The sequence below is a fragment of the Corvus moneduloides genome, chromosome 9 (assembly GCF_009650955.1).
Source record: "Corvus moneduloides isolate bCorMon1 chromosome 9, bCorMon1.pri, whole genome shotgun sequence".
Classification (NCBI taxonomy): Eukaryota; Metazoa; Chordata; class Aves; order Passeriformes; family Corvidae; genus Corvus; species Corvus moneduloides.
Genome location: NC_045484.1, coordinates 28,337,399 through 28,357,096, shown reverse-complemented (window position 1 = coordinate 28,357,096; position 19,698 = coordinate 28,337,399). Strand labels below are relative to the sequence as shown.

At 48.8% G+C, this 19,698-nt stretch overlaps 1 protein-coding gene across 1 annotated transcript in view; it reads left to right on the top strand.

Moving 5' to 3' along the window:
• Nucleotides 1-11,783, top strand: part of PLPP3 (phospholipid phosphatase 3) — a 44,118-nt gene extending 32,335 nt beyond the window's left edge. Inside the window, exons 5-6 of the mRNA XM_032117940.1 lie at nt 5,490-5,666; nt 9,955-11,783. Coding sequence (XP_031973831.1) covers nt 5,490-5,666; nt 9,955-10,080 — 303 coding nt within the window. The 3' untranslated portion in view covers nt 10,081-11,783. The remainder of the gene's footprint in view (nt 1-5,489; nt 5,667-9,954) is intronic.
• Nucleotides 11,784-19,698: the final 7,915 nt, after the last annotated feature.

Here is a 19,698-nt window from a genome sequence, read left to right as displayed (position 1 = left end):
AATTTTCAACTTGAAGTGTTGTGATAAGGCTGGTAGCAGGCTCTGTCTGACCAGCTGTCCAGGTGCCTTGTGCCTTGAGAAGTCAGGGAAAATTACATCAAGTGTTTGATGATGAATCGAAGGGAGGAAAAGGCAACTTGAGACAAGACAGGTGAGGCAATGATCTTAAGGCTCTCTTCCACCTAAATGATTCTGATTCCAGCTTGTCTAACAGCACCCTGCTCTCCATCACTCCAGCTCCCTGGTCACTGCCCGAGCCTGACAGAGAAATCTCACAGAAAAAGCAAGGCAGAAAATCTGACACCCTGGAGAGGCCGATAATACCAAAAAATAATTACAAGAAAAAAGACATTATAGTAAGCCAGAGGGATTTTATTTGGTGCAAGGTAAACCCCACTGTCTTGCCCACCTCAGTGAATGGTTGGGGGTTTGAAAGCCTGGTTAGAAATGTGGCATCCACCACGCCAGCGCCTGCAGGAGGTGTGTTTGATGGATTCAATCAGGAGATCATCTCAATCAAGACAAAACGGATGCTCCCCTGTTCCTGGGAAGTGAGGGCTGTGCTGCAGCAGGTTGCTGCCTACACTTTGGATACCAAGAGTGTGCCAGGGGCCTCTGCAGAGTGGGGGTATCTGTGGGGCTGAGCGTGTCCTGCAGAGGTTTGGCAGATCACTCGTGTCCCGAGCGTGTTCCTGATTGAACAATACTTCATATTTCCAGGATAAGTCACTTCCCGTCTTTTCCTGGCGTTCCCTGGCTTCACTCTCGGAGCCCATTCTGAATTAAAATGTTTTCGAGTTCACTTCACCTGGTGGAGACGGGTGCCAGAAAATTCCAGTCAGTCTATTCAAAAATCCATGGATTCCCACGCATCCCGCAGGGCTTCGCCTGCACCGTGGGGCTGGATTTGTCCAGGTATTTGGTTGGACAGTGGATGAGTGACCACAGCTTTTCCCGGCATAGCAGCAGAGCCCTGTGCTATCCATGGGCTCCTAGCAGGAAAACACCGATAGGTGCCAAGCCCTGGAGGGCTTTGAGGGAAAAGTCCCAGGGAAAGGCACTTGCAACACAGCAAAATCCCCTGGGATTTAGTTCTAAATGCTGAGACTTCAGGGCGAAGTTTCTCGCAGCCTTCTTGTCACCAGGAATACTCAATTAACATCAGGCCTTTGTATAAAAAATTTAAAAGGGGAAATTACTCTTGGGTAATCCTCTTTGTCTTAATTTTCCTTGCTTTGTTACTCCTTGGCTGAGCTGTAATACATATTTATAGCAGGCTGAGGAAAGGAGAGGTATGGAAGGAACAGCTTATTCCACAGCTGACCCACACCTCTTGGTTTTGTTTCTGTCGATGTGGGGGAGTCTTTGCAGGGAGCAAAGGGGATTCTTTCTACTCCTCGAGCATGTGAGACCATAATGATGATTTATTTGCAGCATGAAGTTGCCTGAAATCACACGAAGAGTGCAGAAGAGCTAAATTTAAATATCAGAAAAGCGGAATTAATATCCTTCAGCAATGTTGGCTGATTCTGGATAATATGCAAGCAAAGCTTGTGTATTTGTGTTAGTGGGTGATCCAGAAGACTTCGGAATGGGTTGTGGTGTGTTCTACTGATGTAAATGAAAAATGAGAGATGTTGCTGGGTTTGTGTGTCAGAGGGAGTGTGAGGTTTCTTCCTGGAGCTCCTTGCTGCAGGGTGGAGAAGGTGCCCTGGTGCAGCTAAGCAGTGATGTGCCCTTGTGAAGGAACCTCTGTGGTGACTGTGGACTAGGAGTTGAGTTCAGTGGTGACCTAAGGAAATGAATAAATTGGAATTACATCAGAGGCCAAGGCTGAGGCGTGAACTGAGCTGCTGAGCTGCTGGGGATGTTTCTGGTGGGGTGAGAGGGTGCTGTGCACTCAGCAGAGGCAGGGAAGAGGCAAACAATACATGCTGAGAGGTGCTGAGAGGTCTTTTCCCATCTCCTGTCCTTCCTTTCCGTCCAGCTTGGTGCTAAAAGCCAAGTTCTGCATTCCCCAGCCTCCAGCTGGCTTTGTCCAGCCAGGGCAGTCTGTTACACTGGAGTGAGTTTGGGCTGGGGAAGTTTTGGCCCTGTAGCACTTTGGGTACCACTCTGCTTGCAGATGGGGCTGGAGAAGGAGGTCACTTCAGGTCAGACAGCCAGGAGCAAGCCCAGCTGTTTCCCAGAAGGAAACTTTAGGTGTGACTAAGGGCTGAGGTTGATGGAGTCCAGCCCTGCGGTGGGGAGAGTGTGAATGGGACAGGGTTTCTGGAGAGCAGAAAGCCCCGGGAGGCTGGAGGTGATGCTCTGAGCCTGTGTCCCCTGCCAGCTCCTCCTCGGTTTGCTCAGAGGTTGTGTGTGGCTGTGGGATGTCCCCACCAGCACTGTGGAAGTCCCCTGGCACAGGAAGAGTGATAAGACGTCCCTCAAACCATCTGCTTTGTGGTAACTCAGCCTCTGCCAGGAGACAGCGGATGGGAACGCCAAATAACTCCCACTCTGTGTGATCCCATTCCATCCACCCTTGCTCCTGGTGGTGCTCCTGGTTTTCGCTGCCCTGCGATGATCTGTGGTGGAAATAACCCTGGTTGTAGTCTTGCTCTTCCACCCCCTCCCGGGAAGAGCTCCATTCCAGCTCCACATTCCCATCCAAATCTGTCAGTCTGTAGCAGGCAGCATTTCAGATTTGCTCCCAGGAGCAAAAAAACACCAAAACAAAGCAACAAAAAACACCTTCATAAGCAGATTTTCAGATAAATTTCCAGGAACTTCCCATTTCTTGTAATAGCACTAATTCCTGCTTTAGGGAAATTCTGATCCTTTCAGCCTCTGAATTCTACTTTCACTTTTTGACCTTCTCTTATTAACTGGGGTTTTCTTTCATACTGAGGGCAAAGTCTGGAGCACCTCAAGTCTTACCTTGAAAGTATTTAGGGGATCCTGGTGTTTGAGAGCAGCTTTTGTAATACTGCAGGTTCATAAAATGCCTGTGGAATATGAGGAGTGCTGTTACCCTCTTCTTTTGTCCTTATGAATGGGGAGTAAGGAGCAACTTTTCCATGGCCTTAATTGTGGCAGTAAAAGGAACTCAGTTGAGATCCTCACACTGGTGTTGCAGTGTCTGAGGGGCACTGTTCAGGTGAGTTTTAGCCCTCCAAGATGTGCAGGTGTGGGTGTGAGTAGGGTGCTGGGGATTTGGGGGACACCCAGCACACCCCGTATGGTGCCACACTGCTTTTTACTCCTTTTCCAGGGCTAAAGATTGCACATGAGGGTCACAGTCCAGCTCCAGAAGTGCCTGCTTTATTGTGTCTTCAAACTTGCTATTTGCTTTTTTTGCTGATTTTTAATTGATACTTTGCACCCTAACCTCTAGATGACCTGTTCAGTCCAGGCTTGTGGGATGGAATGATTTGAGGAGATGTCCAGACTGTGCAAAAGTGACAAATGTCAGATTATCCAGCAGCAAATTTCCTTCTTAAGGGATTTGATGGGACAAAGACACAAGATTAAAATAAGGCATCAGGTTTCAAGTCTTCCTGGTAGAACTGAGAGTGATGGTTTATAATATATAATATTGGAGTTATTTTTGCTCTGCAGCAGCAGTGCACTGGAATCTGAGTTTTGCACTGTCACCTGGGCTGAGCTGAGGCTCTCGAACATGAAAATAGAATTGTGGAATGGTTTGGGATGGAAGGGACCTTAAAGGTCACCTATTTCCAGTCCCCTGCCATGGGCAGGGACACCTTCCACTAGACCAGGCTGCTCAGAGCTCCATCCAGCCTGGCCTTGGACACTTCAGGGATGGGGCATCCACAGCTGTATCCTGTCTGCACAGTTATCCTCTGGGGCAGAAGTTGGGTGCCCAAAGACCATGGCAATGAAAATTATCATCCCAAACTATAGAGAACCAGCCCAGTGGTCCATGTGCTGGGCTGCATCAGCGTGGGCTTGCTGTGGGAGCTGAGACTCACCCCATAGCTCTGCGTGCACGAGTTTCTGTGGTGTGGGGTGTGGGGTGTGCTCCATGGGGCCGTGGCTCTGTTCCCAGGCTCGGGCTGGTTTGCAGATATATTCCCCAGAATCACCATGTGAATTAGCCAGCACCGAGCTGTTTTGGTGCTGCTCCCTTCCATGTTAATTGGCTAACAATCTGGATAATTTGGAGCATCTGCTCCATTGAGATGACGCGATGTTTCGTTTCTTCAGAAGAGCCCAGTGTGTGTTCTTTCCAAAAAGGGGTAAATACAATGTTTGTGCAACAGCCAAACATATTAAATTGGCCAAAATGATGCTTCCCTCTTATCAGCTTCCCAATTAGTTCTGCTTTTATAGGTCATTTTATGCTTTTATGTTGTCATTAAGTTGTTTGTGGTTCCAGGGAACCCAGCGAGAGCTTCATTCCCTTTCACATCAAGGCGGTGCAAACTGCTCTGCATGTGTAAAAGGGATCATAAATGGGGATTAAACCCCTTTCCAGCCCTCTGATATAGCAGAGCCCCTTGCAGGACACTGGGTCTGACTCCAGTGCTTCATTTAGGAGCAGGCAGAGCAGAGCTGGGGGGCTGAGCCCACGGGCAGTGGGGCTGAGCGTCCGGGGCTGAGCAGCATTTGCCACGCACTCTCACACCCTCTGCTCCCCAAGCCTGGAGGCTGCTGTGGCGTCCCTCCCTCCCCACAGCCTTCCTCCCTGCACTCATCCACGGGCAGGAGTTGCTGTTTTCCTGCCCTCTCTTCCCGCCCAGCTTCCCGGTTCCCACAGGAACCGGCCGTGCCCGGCAGCCAGAACGGAAACGGGCCCGAGATAGTCACGGCAGGGCTACAATGTCTGCTTGACATCACCTCAGCATCGTGTTTTTGGGCTGAGCCAGGGCCTTGCTTGTCATTCCCACCCAGTGAGGGAATTCCCAGGCCGTGGAGCGGGGCAGCTGCTCCCTGCTTTCCTGCAAACCCTGGGGCTCAGGCTGGGAGACAGGGTGGTAGTGTTAGAGGGTGGCATTGTGCATGTTGTCAGTGGCTGTGGCCATGTCTGGGAGTTCTTGGGGTGGCTCAGAAGGTTAAGCATGCTGCATTGACTCTTCTTTTTCCTCTGAGAGATGCTGTGAGTCCTAAATACCCCAGATTTGGCACCTTGTTTTTGTTATGCGCTAAATAATGCTCCGGAGGAATTTCTTTACTCGGATGTGGTGCTGCGTGGAGGCTGAAGCAGAGCTGGGATGCACGGGGTCCCAATCCTCTAGTGTGGGCTCACTGAGGGGGGGCTATGCCCATCCACCACTGTCCTCATCCTCTCCATGGGTTAAAAACCCCTCCAGAGCCCACACATGTGCAAGGAGCATACTTCATCCTTCCTCTTTGACAACTCCCCCTCCTTGAGCCACAGGGCCATGGCTGCCCCACAGCCACCCCCACAGAGCAGTTGCTGCTTCATTTTGGGCAAATTAACACAACCTTTTTTTTTTGTTTGTTTCCCTCTCTTCCCACAGTTTTATCTGCAGGCCAGATTCACGTGGAAGGGAGGCCGCCTGCTCCGTCCCCTGCTGCAGTTCACCCTCATCATGATGGCGTTTTACACCGGCCTGTCCCGCGTGTCGGACCACAAGCACCACCCCACCGACGTGCTGGCAGGCTTTGCACAGGGAGCCCTGGTGGCTTACTGCGTGGTGAGTGTGGAAAACAGGGCAGGAGCGGCACTGGGAGTGCTGGGAGGGTCCTGTGGGAATAGCAGTGCCTTTGCAACCCACCAGTTCAGCTCAGGTGATTCCGTGTTACAGCTGGGGATGTGGTGGGAAGCGCTGTGCTGCGGAGGCTTGGTCCAGGCAGCTCGGGGCACTGGAAGGATGTTCAGTCAAGGGAGAGTATTTCCTTTCCTTTCCTATGTCCACCAGGAGCTGAGCAGAGAGTCTGGGGTGGTTGGGATTATGGCTGTTCCCCACACAATCCGTCCGAAAACGGGTGGCAGCCCAATGAGGGGAGGCAGATTTTCATGGAGGAAAAGGGCTTTTGAGAAAGTGCCCAACAAAAGCTGTGCCCACTTCTCTTCAGCTGCTGGGCTGGTTCTCGTGCCACTTGCTCTCCAAAGGGTGACCTGATTGCAGAGCCCTGTAACTCGAAGTGACAGATGAAGATGTTTTAAGTTGGCAGGATGGGGGGCACCAGGTCAGGCAGCTGCCTCAGATAGACCCAAAGGAACTCTGGGGGCTGTGGTGGTTTCTGTGCCTGTGTGAACTCCTGAAACCAAGATTTTAACAACTCACCACTTTTTGTGGGGTTTTTGTTGTTGTTGTTGTTGTTTTTTGGTTTTTTTTTTAAACTGTTCTAAAAGTAAATCAGCCTTGGGAACAAGGAGTTAAGTTCACCAATATTACATTTTGCAGGGAGAGAAAAGAGGTTATTTATGTACTTCCCACTCGTTGATAATATTCCAAAGCCAAAAGAGACATGTCATTGTTGGGACGTTTTCATGGTATTAACTCTGTGAGCAGTAGCTGTTGGGTTTTGCCATTGCCTGGTGCCGATGTCCCATGCAGGGCCAGCAGACCCAGAGGGGAAGGTGGGAGAAGTGTGTGTGTCTTTATGCTGAGAAGTGGGCTAACAGCCCTAGGGAAGGGGAGTGGAGACCAGGCAATCCATCCCTGGATCCCAACAGCGATTCCAGAAGGACAATAGCGCTCCGGATGCTTGGGATGAGTGTCCGGATGCTTCCTGGCTGGGACAAGCAGCAGGCCTGGCTGTGCCCTCCCAGCCCTCCGGCAGCTGGAAGCTGTGCTGGGGAGGGGAGGCTGTGGCAGGGCTGGGATAGTTTTCCTGTGTCATAGGAAGCAGCTGCCTGGAGTTTCCCAGGCAGTCTTGGGTTTGCCTGCGAGCCTGGGGCAGCCTGAGCTGCTGTCCCAGCCCGCTGGTGGAAGGGGCAGTTGTCTCCAAACACTTTGCAGGAAGGGCTCCGTGACCTGGAACATCTCGGGACGTAGCTTAGGGCTCAGGGCAGGGTGTGAACCCAGCCCTTGTCCCATCCCCTCAGCCTGCAGAGAACCACCAGTGTGCTGTTCTCCAGAACCTGGCTTTGCTGGTGGGAGCCTTTGCCTAGGAGGGCCTGACAGACTTTCCTCCATTTTGGGAGGTGGCAGCAAGGGACAAGAGGAAGAGTCATCCCAAAACACCCTGGAGTTTGCACTGGAGGAGCAGTTCAGCAGCTTTTGGCTGCAATTCCTGGGATGTCCTGGGGGTTCTTGCCCAGCTCTCCCACACAGGCTGCTCTGAAACAGAGGGAAGGACCTGGAGACTCATCACCTCCAAGCCTGGGTGCTCCCAGCCACCCCTTCCCCCAGCAAAGCCTTCAGGGTCCACCCTGGTGATAGTCAAGAGCTGTAAAAACACCACAGTTATCAGGCCGTAATTTGCAGTAGCAACCAATTGTGGATTTCATCTCCGAAGGCTGCCCAAGCTTAAACCCAGGTCATGCTGCAGCAGACACGTTTGTCTTTCAGTGCCTGAAATAACAAGCAGAAGACATTAATGTCAAGCACTTCCAGCTGATGAAACATTCAGATTTGGACCCAGGCTGAAATACGATGAGGATTTCTCAAATAGAAATAGTTTTTATGTGCCTTGTAGGCAGCTTGCTGTGTGTTGTGTGGTTTATGTCTCATCTGAGGGAGAGGGAAGAGGGGAGATGTCAGAAGGACATGCTCCCAGTGTTGCTCTGGTTAGCTTAGATGAGTTGTTTTAACCTCTCTGTATAGGATTAAAAATTGCTTCAATATAATGAAAAGTAATAGGAATTGCTGAGTGGGAATGTAAGATATTGGCTTAAAATAGGCTCTCAGTCTTCTCCCATCAAGTTTTCTTTATGGGTGGAGAGCACCTTCTACAGGAAATGGAGCTAATCCAAGTGAAAAACTTAGCACGTTTATTAGTCCTTTTTTGTGTTAAACAGTTCAAGCATTAGGAGGATTTAACACACTTTTAACCCCCAAAGATCACATTTCATTATTCCTATAAATGTTTATATAACCTCCAGCCATGTTAAAGTGAAATACAGTTTAAAGAGAAATGAAACCTCTTAACCAGTCTCTGAATGAAACGCTGAAAAGCAGCACAGTAAAAGCTGAAATACCCAGGATGACACTCCATCATAACTCATTCCTGTCAAAGGACCAGACTCAAAGCAATCCCCATATGCTTCTTGCACTCAGCAATCTCCTCCCCTAAATTGATTTGTCATGGCTATCTTGGTGCAGAAGCTGGACACCTTTTTGATTGAATCCAGCTCTCAGAGGTGGACAAATGAGCGAGATGGCACCAGAAGTGCTCCAAACCAGACAAATGGGGGGTTTACAGTCATTAACAACCCAAAAGAAAACCAGTGCCAGAGCAGTTCAATGTGTTTTTACACTGTGATGCTCCAGCAAGGGGCCAGACTCCAACTTGTGATCCTTAGGAGCATCAGCTGGATCCTGTTTTTTACCCAAAGGTACACATGCTGCCACTTGGATGCCCTGTAAACAACTTTATCAGCTCTGTTACACAACCAAACAGCCAGCCACCAGCACATTCACCAAGAAAAGACCTATTTCATAAATCTGCTCCTTCTCTGCTTTTCCACAAAGTAATAAAAGCGGAGCTCAGCTTCCTGCATCCCTGGTTACAATTGCAGGAGTAAATTGCTGCTTACAGCAGCTTCGCTGTCTGCCCAGCTTGAGCCTCATCTGCCGTGCAGATAGGGGCTTGCAAAAGTTATTTCCAAGGACAACTTGACCTGCTGCACACGGCTCTGGGTAGCTAGAAAATGGGGAGATGCAGGTGGGGCAAACCTTTCCTTCCTCCCTGTGTTACCCAGCCTGGAAGTAGTAATCTAATGTTATTCCTTGAGCACCTTGGAATTATTTTTTCCCCTGATTTTTCTGGGTGCTTAAGTGTTGCATTTGAGTACTCTGGGAGAAAACCCAAATGTACTGTGATTCCTACAGCCATGTGCTGCTCATCCTGGGATTTCAGCTCAGCAAACCCATGGCTTTAGTCCAGATTATTGGGGTTTAGGATTTCTGGGGTGAGCCGTCACATTTGGGCTGGGAGAGGCAGTCGGTGGCAGGATGGAAGTTTGGGGCTGTGGTGCTAGGTGACAAAATGATGAATCCTTGCCACTTCTTGCTTCCTCCAGAGGATCTGACTCTTTTCCCTTCTGGCACGGGGCTAAGGTTTGGCAAGGGTGAAAGTGCCCCAGTCCTGAAGGACTGATAAGCTTCATGTGGCCAAAGGAGGATGTGGAAGTTTCCTCCCAGCACTTTGTTTCTTATTGTGTTGCTACCTTCCGAAATTGCCAGGCACTGGCTTTTTTCACATCCGGGAGAGGGGTTACATCACGGGATATTTAGGAAGAAGGAGTCAGGAATAGCTCCTCCTCTCCTTAGCCTTTGGCTTCCACCAGACCCCAGCTCTGTCCTGGTGCCTTGGTGGGGCGTGAGGAGCATCGCTCACTCTTGACTCTCTGCTGAGAGCTTTTAACACAGCTTTGATTTGAAAGCTTTTAATTGCCTACCTGATGTCTGGCTCAATGAATTGTTTCACACCAACTCCATCCCTGAAACCACTCAGGATGAGTCAGGCCAGCCCTTTGGAGACCTTTGTTATTTTATTGGAGTGCAGGCCATGGATCTGTTTCCTGGCTTTTCAACCCATTCAGCAGAGGTCTGGGTGTTGCACTCAGTGATTACGCAGTGAGAAATCAAGCTGTCCTCTCATGTTTTTACACTCTTTAGGGCGGGCTGAGCCTTTTTCTCTGCTGTACAGAAAGGTGGTAGCAGGCACTTGGGATTTCGCAGCTGTTACGGCCAGTCGTTCAAAAAGTGCTATTTTCACAGCTTAAAGACGTGTATGTGTTCTGTAAACCAACTTTTTGAAGAAAGCATCACCCACTGTGGCTAAGTTTGCCTTTTCCACTTATTCCTACAGGTGTTTTACGTCTCAGATCTCTTCAAGCCGAAGACAAAGACTTGCCTGCCTCCACCTCCCATCCGGAAGGAGATCCTTTCACCTGTGGACATCATTGAGAGGAATAACCATCACAACATGGTGTAGAACTTCAAGGAATCGGATGGGTGTTGTATTTTAAACTCTTTTTTTTTTTTTTTTTTTTGCAAAAGAAAAGTGACTGCTGACAGCAACTACCTGCTGCTCTCAAATCTCATCAGACAGTAGAATGTAGGGAGAGACTTTCTTGCCCGACCAGTAAAGTCTTACTCTGTGGTCTTTTCAACTTGCGACATTTGGATGAAAGGGGTGGTGGTGATGGTGAACTAAGGCAAAGGCGGCAATGAAAAAGGAAAGAAAACCCACACAACACAAAAAGCCGAACAAACAAAGAGAGGTGCCGGAGTTCTGGATGTGCAATTGGTTTGAGTGTTCATGTTGTAGTGAACGCCAAATTGTTCCTAGCCCAATGAACACTAAGGGATTTTTGGAAAGCTGGCCATCCTAGATTTTTTCTATGAAGATTTCCAATGCCTGCGAGAAAAAAAACCAACTCAAGACACTAAATTGTATAGCACTACATATGAGCAACAGCACTGAGTCAAGATCTGGGATTGGTTTGTAAGAGTTGCTTTTTTCTCTTTTTGATCCTAGTTTATTTTTGCCTCCTCTCTTCCATACTGTGACTTAATTTAGAAGAAGCTTGCCCAGTCCAAGATCTCCGAAGGGTCTCTGTTCTCTCTGCTCACACTACACGCCTTTAACGAGCGGCCCCAAGACGCGCAGTGAGGCCGGAGAGCTCCTTCCTCCATGCAGAGAAGCCACATTTCTTCCTCCCCGCTCACTCCCTGGCGAGGGCTCATCCCACCCGAGCCCCTCTAAGTGAAAAGAGCATCCTCCACTTCCCAGCCATCCCCTTTTCCCCAAAAAAAAATCCCAGCAGGTTTTCTGTGCGCCCGCCCGCGGGAGCCGGCGGTTTGCGCGAGGGGAGCGGCGGCTCTGCCGAAGACTCGTTCGCACTACGACCCCGGGGCTGAGTCCCGGGGAAACTTTTATTCTGCAGTTTTGGGACGGGCTGCTGGGCGGCACGTCCCGGCCTGGGTGTCAGTCGGTTTGTGCATCCCCTCCTCTCCTCCTCCTCCTCCTCCTCCCTGGGGCACCCCGGGGTGCGCCATGGCAGTACCAGGTCCTGTGCTCCGCTGGGTCACTCCGGTGGGAAATCAGCTGTGCCTCTCTCGGGTGTGATGGTGAATTTTTTTTTTTGCCCAGAAGCCACAGGTCCTTGGTTTGCAGCCCTTCCACGAAGCGCGTTTGCAAAGGGATCCCGCAGAACACGCAGAACGGCCATTTGCACATCCTTCTCACAGAATCCGTCCTATCATTTCAACTTATAGCAAGCTATGATTTTTTTTTATATTATAAATATTATATAAATAATGTATAAAACCTTAAAAATTAACTATGTAAAATATTATTTCTGAAACAATTTTAGATATATCCACTATGACTATAAACTGTGTCCTGACCTGTGTTATTTACATTTTGCTGCTTAAAAAAGCATTGAATTAATTTTTTTATAGTCGACTAAAATATTGTAGTTCTGTGGTAGTAATATTTTAATGAAAATAACTACAATTAGAGACATTTGTATAAAAAAAAACATATTAAATTGTCTGTATTTTTGTAATGTTCCATTTTGTAAAGAGAAGAATATTCAAAGACTTTTGTAGAATACAAAATTGAAGTTTGTATCTGCGAAATTATTGCTGTATAAATGTGCTTTTTAAATAAAAGCTCATAACACAACTAAACATCCCGGTGCAAGTAGCGTTCTGTCTTTGGGTTGCGCTTTCCTTGCCAGAGAAGCAGGGTCCTTGCCCAGGGGGACAGTTTGGGGGTATGATGGGGATGTCGGATGACATTTTGCGATGTGATGGTACCAGAGGGCAGCTGGATAAAAAGGACCAGGTGCCACTTTCAATAGGAGTGATGAGAAGGTCCCACCAGCTCCTGGCTGGGGGCACTTACGGGTTCGCACTGATCTTCTCTTTGCTATGCCCAGTCTTTAAGCAAATCCCATTTTACCTAAGGCATCCATTTTTCTTTAGCAATCTTATAAGCTTTGAAGAAATTGTATTGAAGTAAAATAAGGTCTGAAGAGCCACAGCCCAGCTGCTGGTTGTCCTGGACAGCCCCTGCCTAGGAGGGCTCCCAGCTACGCTCTGCTCAAATGCCTTTCCCATGAAAAGCAGACGCCTTGCAGCTGAACCAAAACCTTGCAGCTTGCTGGGTTGCAAATGTGGGTGGAAGGGGAAAGAAGAAAAAAGAAAAAATCCCACAACAACATGTTCTCAGAGAGGCACATGTGCACAGCACACAGTTATGAGGCAGCCTGGATTTTTTTATTATTATTATTTTAGGGGGTTTTTTATTGTTATTTTCCTCCTCCTACAGAGGCAAATGAACTTGGTGGTGGTGACACACAGTCAGAGCCGCGTTTCGACCACTCCTTGTGTGAACCACATCAGCGAGATAACACGGCACAAATAATATGCAAGAATGCATGACAGGAAGCAAATACCACATCAAACTGCAAAGAAAGAGCAGGTGGAAATTAAGCCAGCAGAACTGAGCTAGCACTTGCTATTATTATCCTAATTAGAAGTGAAATTTTATTACGCGTGGAAAAACTTCGTAAACCTGCACCTGTCCTAAACGCAAAGGGAGTTTTCATGGTGCCACGTGTGATCTGAGCCTGAGTGTTTAGGGGCTGAGTGTGTTGCAGAGGTGAGACTTCAGCTTCGGGGCAATGGCTGTGAGGATTCTTAATCCCCAGTTTATCTCCAAAATGCATTGCCTGGGTGTAAGCAACCCCCACGGGAGAAGGATGCCCCATCTGCCTGTGGAGCCCTTCATGTGCAGAGCCAGCCCCAGTGCAGCAACCACTGGGCTGGGAAAAGTGTTTGCTTGCATCTTAACCCCAGCTACTTGGAAAAAAAAAGAGGAATACAGATGTCTGGGTGAAAGAGGAGGGCTTGGAGAAGGGTCAGAAGGGAAGCAGCACAGGAGGCGATAAGAGCCCAGGCAGGGCAGTGGGCAAGTCACGGGATCTCTCTCACTATGTGTGGGTCAGCCTGGGGAGAGGGAGAAAAGGCCATGGATAAACCTACAGAAGGCAACAGGGTCGAACTTCATAGCGTGGGGCTGAGCATCAGCATTGCCAAGTCCTATTTGTGGCTGAGCGATGGTCGTTTCCTCCTCTGCTTCCTGCCTGCCTCTCCCCTGCTGTTCCATCCCATCCTGGGAAGGTAAGGGCAGCTTTTGCATGGCAGCATGTGCTGGGTGGGTGGGTGCAGCTTTGCTGGGGCTCACCCCTACTCACTGCCTGGGGATTAAGAGAAGTGATCATGTCTGGAAGCATGGGTGGGAAAAGGCAAGATCCACAGGGACCTTTCTGGGCTAGCCAAGCACAGAGGAACCTTTCAGTGTTACAGGAGGAATAAGGACTGGTTTTAAACAAGCGTTTCAATGAAACCCCACAGAGAAGTGAAAGCCAAAGAAGCAGAGTTGTAGATACCACAAACCATGAGTACGGTGACAGGGTGTACCTACTGCCATTGCTTCCTGAGGGGCAGGAAGGAAGAGAAAATAAACAAGTGAAATGGGAAAAAACCCAAACCCATACGAGCTCTGTGATCCTGAGGCCACCACTTTCTGCAGTGTCTGCAGCTGCAGCTGGAGCTTGCATCTCTTGCTCCCTCCTGCTGGGATGCTGAGCAGCCAGCAGACTTTGGGGTTCGCATGCTGCCGCTCTCTGCAGCGCTCCTGAGGAGGCAGACGGGTGTACAAACCCAGATGCACTCATGCAAACAAGACGTGTTGCTGGAGCCCGGGGCTGGATGCTGGTTGTGGCCTTTAGTGCTGCAAACCCTGGGCTCTGCTCCTGTTGATGCTAATCAGGGGCTGCGGAGCACCCAGCCGTCTGCCTTTGATGCCGGGGCCTGGCTGGCAGAGCCTCTCTGCACAAGGGGACATTCTGGTCAAACCTGTCTTTTTTGCACCGAAACCGGTTGAACACGTTTTCAAAGGGAGGGATTCGTGCGTGCACCTGACTGCCATGGGAGCAGGTCTTTTGTTCCAGGGGAAGGGAGGTTTACGCAAGCCCCAGGTCCGGCCGTGTCTCGGTGCACCTAAACAGCTTCACTCAGCAAGAATGCCTTGGCAGCCTGCAGAGGCTGGAGCTGTTGTACTTCTGCTCAATGATTTTCGGATATGAAGCTCTCAATCGAGGGAGGGGGAGGGAGGAGGTTGGCCCCACAAGCAGAGACCTGTTTTTCTCATGCTCCGAGCCTGCCCTTGTTTTGGGTGTCCGAAGGTTTCACCCAGCTCTTTGTAAAGCCAAAACCAGCGTTCAGCCGTGGAGCCAGAGGACGTGTTGGGCTGAGGTCCTGCTGCACAGGAGGGCTGATGTCAAGCCCACATCCGTGGCTGGGGTGCAGCACAGCTGTCCCTGGAGCCAGCACCCCACTTCAGCTGCATTTTTCCCCCCATCTTTGCCTTGACACACTCCCTGCCTTCATCCACCATTCTCCTCTCTAAAGGTGAGCGATTCCTCCCTTGTGTTTTACCTTTTCCTCTGGACACCAGATCAGAGGTTCAGATTTTTAGGAACGAAGTGAATCACTTGCCTCCTGGCTTCTGTAAACACGGTCTGTACCCCTGCCCACAGAGAGGAGCTACTGCCCATCTGCTCCAGACTGTCCTACCCTTGTTCCCTGGGTGCCAGGTGATGCTTTGGGCACAGCCCTGACTGCTTGGATTACCAAGCAAAACTGAAGTTGTCACCTCCACTGAATGAAGCAGAAAGTAGAAAACAACCTCCTGTTGACTCAGCGTGGGGGGGGGGGAAGACACACAAACAAACCCCAAAACCCAACAACTTTCAATTATCACCTCTGCACGCCACCCCCACTGGCACCAGCCGGCGCAGGAGTGCCTGCGTTAGCTTGTCTCGAGTTCCAATTTCCTCGGGGCACGGACTACACCTATGTGTGTGTTTGGGTAATAATGATCCGACTGGTTGTGATGAATCCCCGCCTCATCCTATCTGTAGCTAGAAGGGAGCGAAGTCACCGGGAACATCTCCCAGTTTCCTTAGAAAGTCTCGTTCTGCGAGTTCCTGCCCTGCCGGAGCCGCTGAGTGCCACCGCGGCGGCGCCTCGCAGGCAACGCTGCTTTTCATACATAGTGCTGTGGCCTCGTGCAGCGTTTAATTCTTGTCTTGAGCCCAGAAAAGAACCATCTTGGCTGATTTGTTTGCTTATTTATTTATTTATTTTTCATTTCTCATCAGGTGGCTCTCAGCGCGAGGCTGCCGGGTAATTCGGCGCTGGTGGCAAAGGGCTGAGCACCTGCGGTGTCTGAAGGCATGAACTCTGCAGGGTTTGATCTCGCTTTGTGCAGAGGGTTCATAACCAGCTGGAACAATGGGCTATTATTTAAGAAAAACACCTTTTAGTGTTGCCACGTGTCAGCAGAAAGTTGAGGAACAGAACCACTGAAACACCAAACTGTGTGTATACACATGTCCACAGATGGGATAAATGGGAATTGTGGTGGATTCAGCTCGCTCCTGAAGTCTTTGAAATGATTCAAAATATACCAAAACTTGAAATAATGTGACTTCTCTTTCCCACCTCAAAAATTATTAAATTGAAACAAAGTCATCACTTTCTTTGTACGGGAACTGGTGTGAAAAGCTTGGCTTTCCCACCGCACTTTGACATCTCCATTTCCAGGTGTGTGGTGTGAGTGCATGTGAGCCAATGTCAGCCTGAGATATAAATTAAATAAAGGAGCATTTAATTCTTGCTAGGCTGATCTTTCCCCCGGAGAAACATCAGGAATGGAGCAGAAAGAATGGTGCTGTTTCAATAAGGAACTCAGAAAGAAAATGAAGTGTTAAAAAGAGAATAAAACCTAAAAAAGAAACACTCTTTTTATCCAAAGAAGAAAGGGAGCCAGATCTCCTGTGAGCACCATCTTTTCAAAGGGACCTGCCTTCTGCACAAGTGCATAATTTGCTTATTTTCAAAGAAATTTTAGTGATGTTGAAGGCAAATTAATAACACTGCTCCAGCCTCCCAGGGCTTGTCTGAACAAGAAAAGTTGTTAATGTTTAATATGAGGTAAAATTTTAATCCATTTCAATAAAGTGCATAGATAATCTTAGTTCATTTTTAAGCAGGATTAGCCGTGTTTACCTCAAGTCAAGTAAGCACAAGTATAACGTCAACTGATATAAGCCTTGCTTAAATTAAGGGAAGAATAACTACCAAGGCTTAGGGGAGGGAGGGAAAAGCCCATTGAAGCTTTTATTTAAAACAGAAAATGGGGATTTTTTTTCCTTTACAAGGTATTTCTTTCCATGGGAAAACAATAAAACCCAGAAAAAGTCTATGAAAGTTTTGCTTGTAAATGATGAGACGGTTGCAGCTGAAAAAACACTGCTTAATTCAGGAGAGGTGATTCTTTTCAGCAGGGCCAGTCTAAGCATCCCCTTGGATGGATCTGGGGGGGAGTCTGGGCCTGTTGGATGTGGCAGTTCAAACTCACCCTTCTAAGAGTCACCAACACCGACCATCAACAAATTAATGATGCTCCAGCTCTCTCCAGGGGATCATGCAGCAGCTCTTAGATTTAGCCTTGTAGCCTATGGCCAAGGTACTGCAAGTCCTTTAGGAAGAAATCCAGGCTCAATGTGAAGGTGCCAGATTAAATTGGATTTACCACATCCCTTGGCCAGCTGTCCCACCAGTTCGTTGGCCTCACTGTTAAAAACATGTTAATACTTCCCTTGGTTTTCATTAATAACTGCTTCTGTGTTCCCATGCCCCATATCCCTTTCCTTCTATTTATCAAAAAAAAAAAAAAAAAAAAAGAGGCTTTTTCTGATTAAATTGTGCCATTTTCCCAGAGCTGAACCCCCTGGTTAACTTCTCATGGGGTTTCCTCACAAGTAATGCTTCTCGGTTTAAAACTTGCTCAGGTTTTTGCTTCCTCTACAAGAACATAAGAAATGCTGCAAGTTAACACAAAGTCAGTGGGGAAGGGACCAGCTGGGGACCAATTTTCCTTTGCACAAGCAATTAAGTAGGAGCACCTTCTGCTTGTAGGTCAGATTTAATCTGATGCTCTTCTAGAGGAGAGATTCCTTATCAGGTCTTAACCCCTCCACCTTCCAGGCCCTGGGAGAATAAAGGCTTGACAGCATTCGCCCTCGTTCAGCCTCCTTCAGTCAGGCACCTTATCTGCCACACCGGGGGGGGGGGGGGTACTTCTGAACTCTGGGCACTCCTGAACAGCAGATAACCCTGCCCGTGTGGTTTTCTGCAGCTGCAGAAAAGGCCCCATCTAAGAGTGAACATTAATGACTTTCAGCGTGTTGAGTTTCACCAAGCAGTGTTGAGGGTGGGCAGCGTTTCCAAGCTTGTGTGGGGTGGGATAAATCACTTTATACTTGGTATAAGTTAGGTAGGACACTGTTAGACGGGTGAACTGGGTCACCATGAGTTAGGGTTGAGTGTATTTAGCAAAAATCTTCGAGGTTTGAAGGTGAATCCTTGGGGTGATGTGAAGCTGCAGGGTCAAGTCATGGAAAGAAGGTTCTGTGGGGATTGACAGGCACCTTAAAACTCACACAGCACAGCTGTATCTAACCACCTCAGCTTTCCAAAGGAGCTACAAAGGAACTGGAAGTTACCTCTGTGCTAAATGCTTGCACTGCAGTGGATATTCCAGCAGAGACAAATGCAGATGTGACCTTGCAGTGCAAGCCCAGAGCAGCACCCTGGGCTGAGAGCGAACAACTGCACAGACACAGTGGATGTGAGCTGAACAAAAGGCTGCAGGACACTTTCCACCTGTGCTGCCAGGCTGGAGGGGGGAAGGGAGAGATGCTAAACACAGGCTTACATCTCCAGTTTTATTACTTATGGACAAAGTATTCAAATAACTGTGTGCCTGCTCCCTGCCTGAACTGGCATGAAAATAGGAAGACAATTGCCTGGCTGAGCTCTTGGAGGAAGATTTGAATAAAGAAGGCAAGTTTACTGGAGGCACTAAGCCACGCATGCCTCATCTTGCAATGAAGCTCTGCAGAAGCAGCCAGGCTAGGCACCGAGCAGGTGGATTAACCGTTCAGGAGAAAGACATGGAAAGCAGCTTTCTTGCAGAGCAGGTCTCCATACAAATAAGTCCAAGGCAGCGTGGATTAGTGCTTAAACTAATGAACCAGCTGCCAGACCTCACTGGGAGAAGATATTAGCACATAGCGGGACAGCCTTCGACAGGCTGGCACCTCTGCACGCAGCCAGAGGCTCTGGGAGAGAACAGCCTGCCTGTAGCCAACCTCCCAAAAATACACATTGTGCTTTAATGGGAGCCTAACACAAACATTGCCAGTGCAGGACCTGTAATGAGCTTCCAGTTTGCCTCCGGACCTTTTCTCCCAATTTGGTTATATTTATGAACAGCTATTTTTGTTTAAGTAGAGAAAGAGGAAAAAAATGGCACGGACAGAGCTCCACTTGCCCCTGCACCCACAGTGGTAGGGGAGTGACCTTTTCACATCCACTCATCAGCTGTTGTGCTTTATTTTTTTTTTTAGGAGGGGAAATATATACATTTTCAAAGACAAAAGCCAGGCAATCAAGGGGTTTATTAAACAGAAAATGAGCGTAAGAACAAAGAGAGGCAAACCTAAGGTGCCAAGGTGAACAGGAGTGGGCTGAGGTTGGGGCATGGAGGTGGGTTTGGCTGTAAAGCAGTCATCCTGCTCCACCCATGGAAAACCTGTGGTGGGTGGGTTTGGGTTCTCCAGGAAACCAGGGCGGGTGGCAGGAGTCAGAAGGGAAGTGTATCCCCGAGGGACACCCCTGTGGCATTTCCCCCCATCTGCACTATCAGCCAAGGTAGGTAACCCTGTGAGCAGGAAGCCAATCTGCTGGTATTTCTACTCGCCAAAAATGCTTGGGGTTTCTCCTCGCCATTCCTCACTTTGTTAAGGCGGCTTTGAGTTTGGGGTTTTCCCTTGAGAAATTCCAGTATTTCACTGTGTGCTATTAACCTTTTTTTCTTTTTTTTTCCCCCCATGGAATGGGGAATTCCAAACAATCCCCATTAGGAAACGTTAAACATTTTCTGTGCAAATCTCTCTGCCTGTCTAGTGCAGCCCCACACAGCTCCAGACACTTATCACAGAAGAAGTGTCCTTGACTCCAACATCACTTACAACCTCAAAGCAGTCAAGGAACACATTTTTCTTTCCTTTAGTGCTTCTAGACGTGGTACGAGCAGGAAAACAAGATTAATTATTCTAAAGTGTGGTGAGCTCGTGCTCACCGACAGCAGCTGTGCGAGTGCATTGGCTTACCACCATCCTGTGAGATACTGCCTGGAGTGTCACTCCTGAGCTCAGGAAAACTTGTTTCTCCTGGCACTGCCGCTGGGTGCCTCAGCAAGGATTACCTGTCTCCTTCTCCCCTCGGGCTGTGCTAATCGATCCTCAGGGTTTAGAGGATGCTTAGCAAAGGTGAGGCCGTCCCAGTGCTAAAGCCTCCAGGGAAGGTGCTTTTGCTGTAACGACCCATTTCCTCCCCCCATTCCTAGAGCAATGCAGGGAGCAAATATTCCAACAGCGATGAGGTGATGGGGTTAAAATGACTC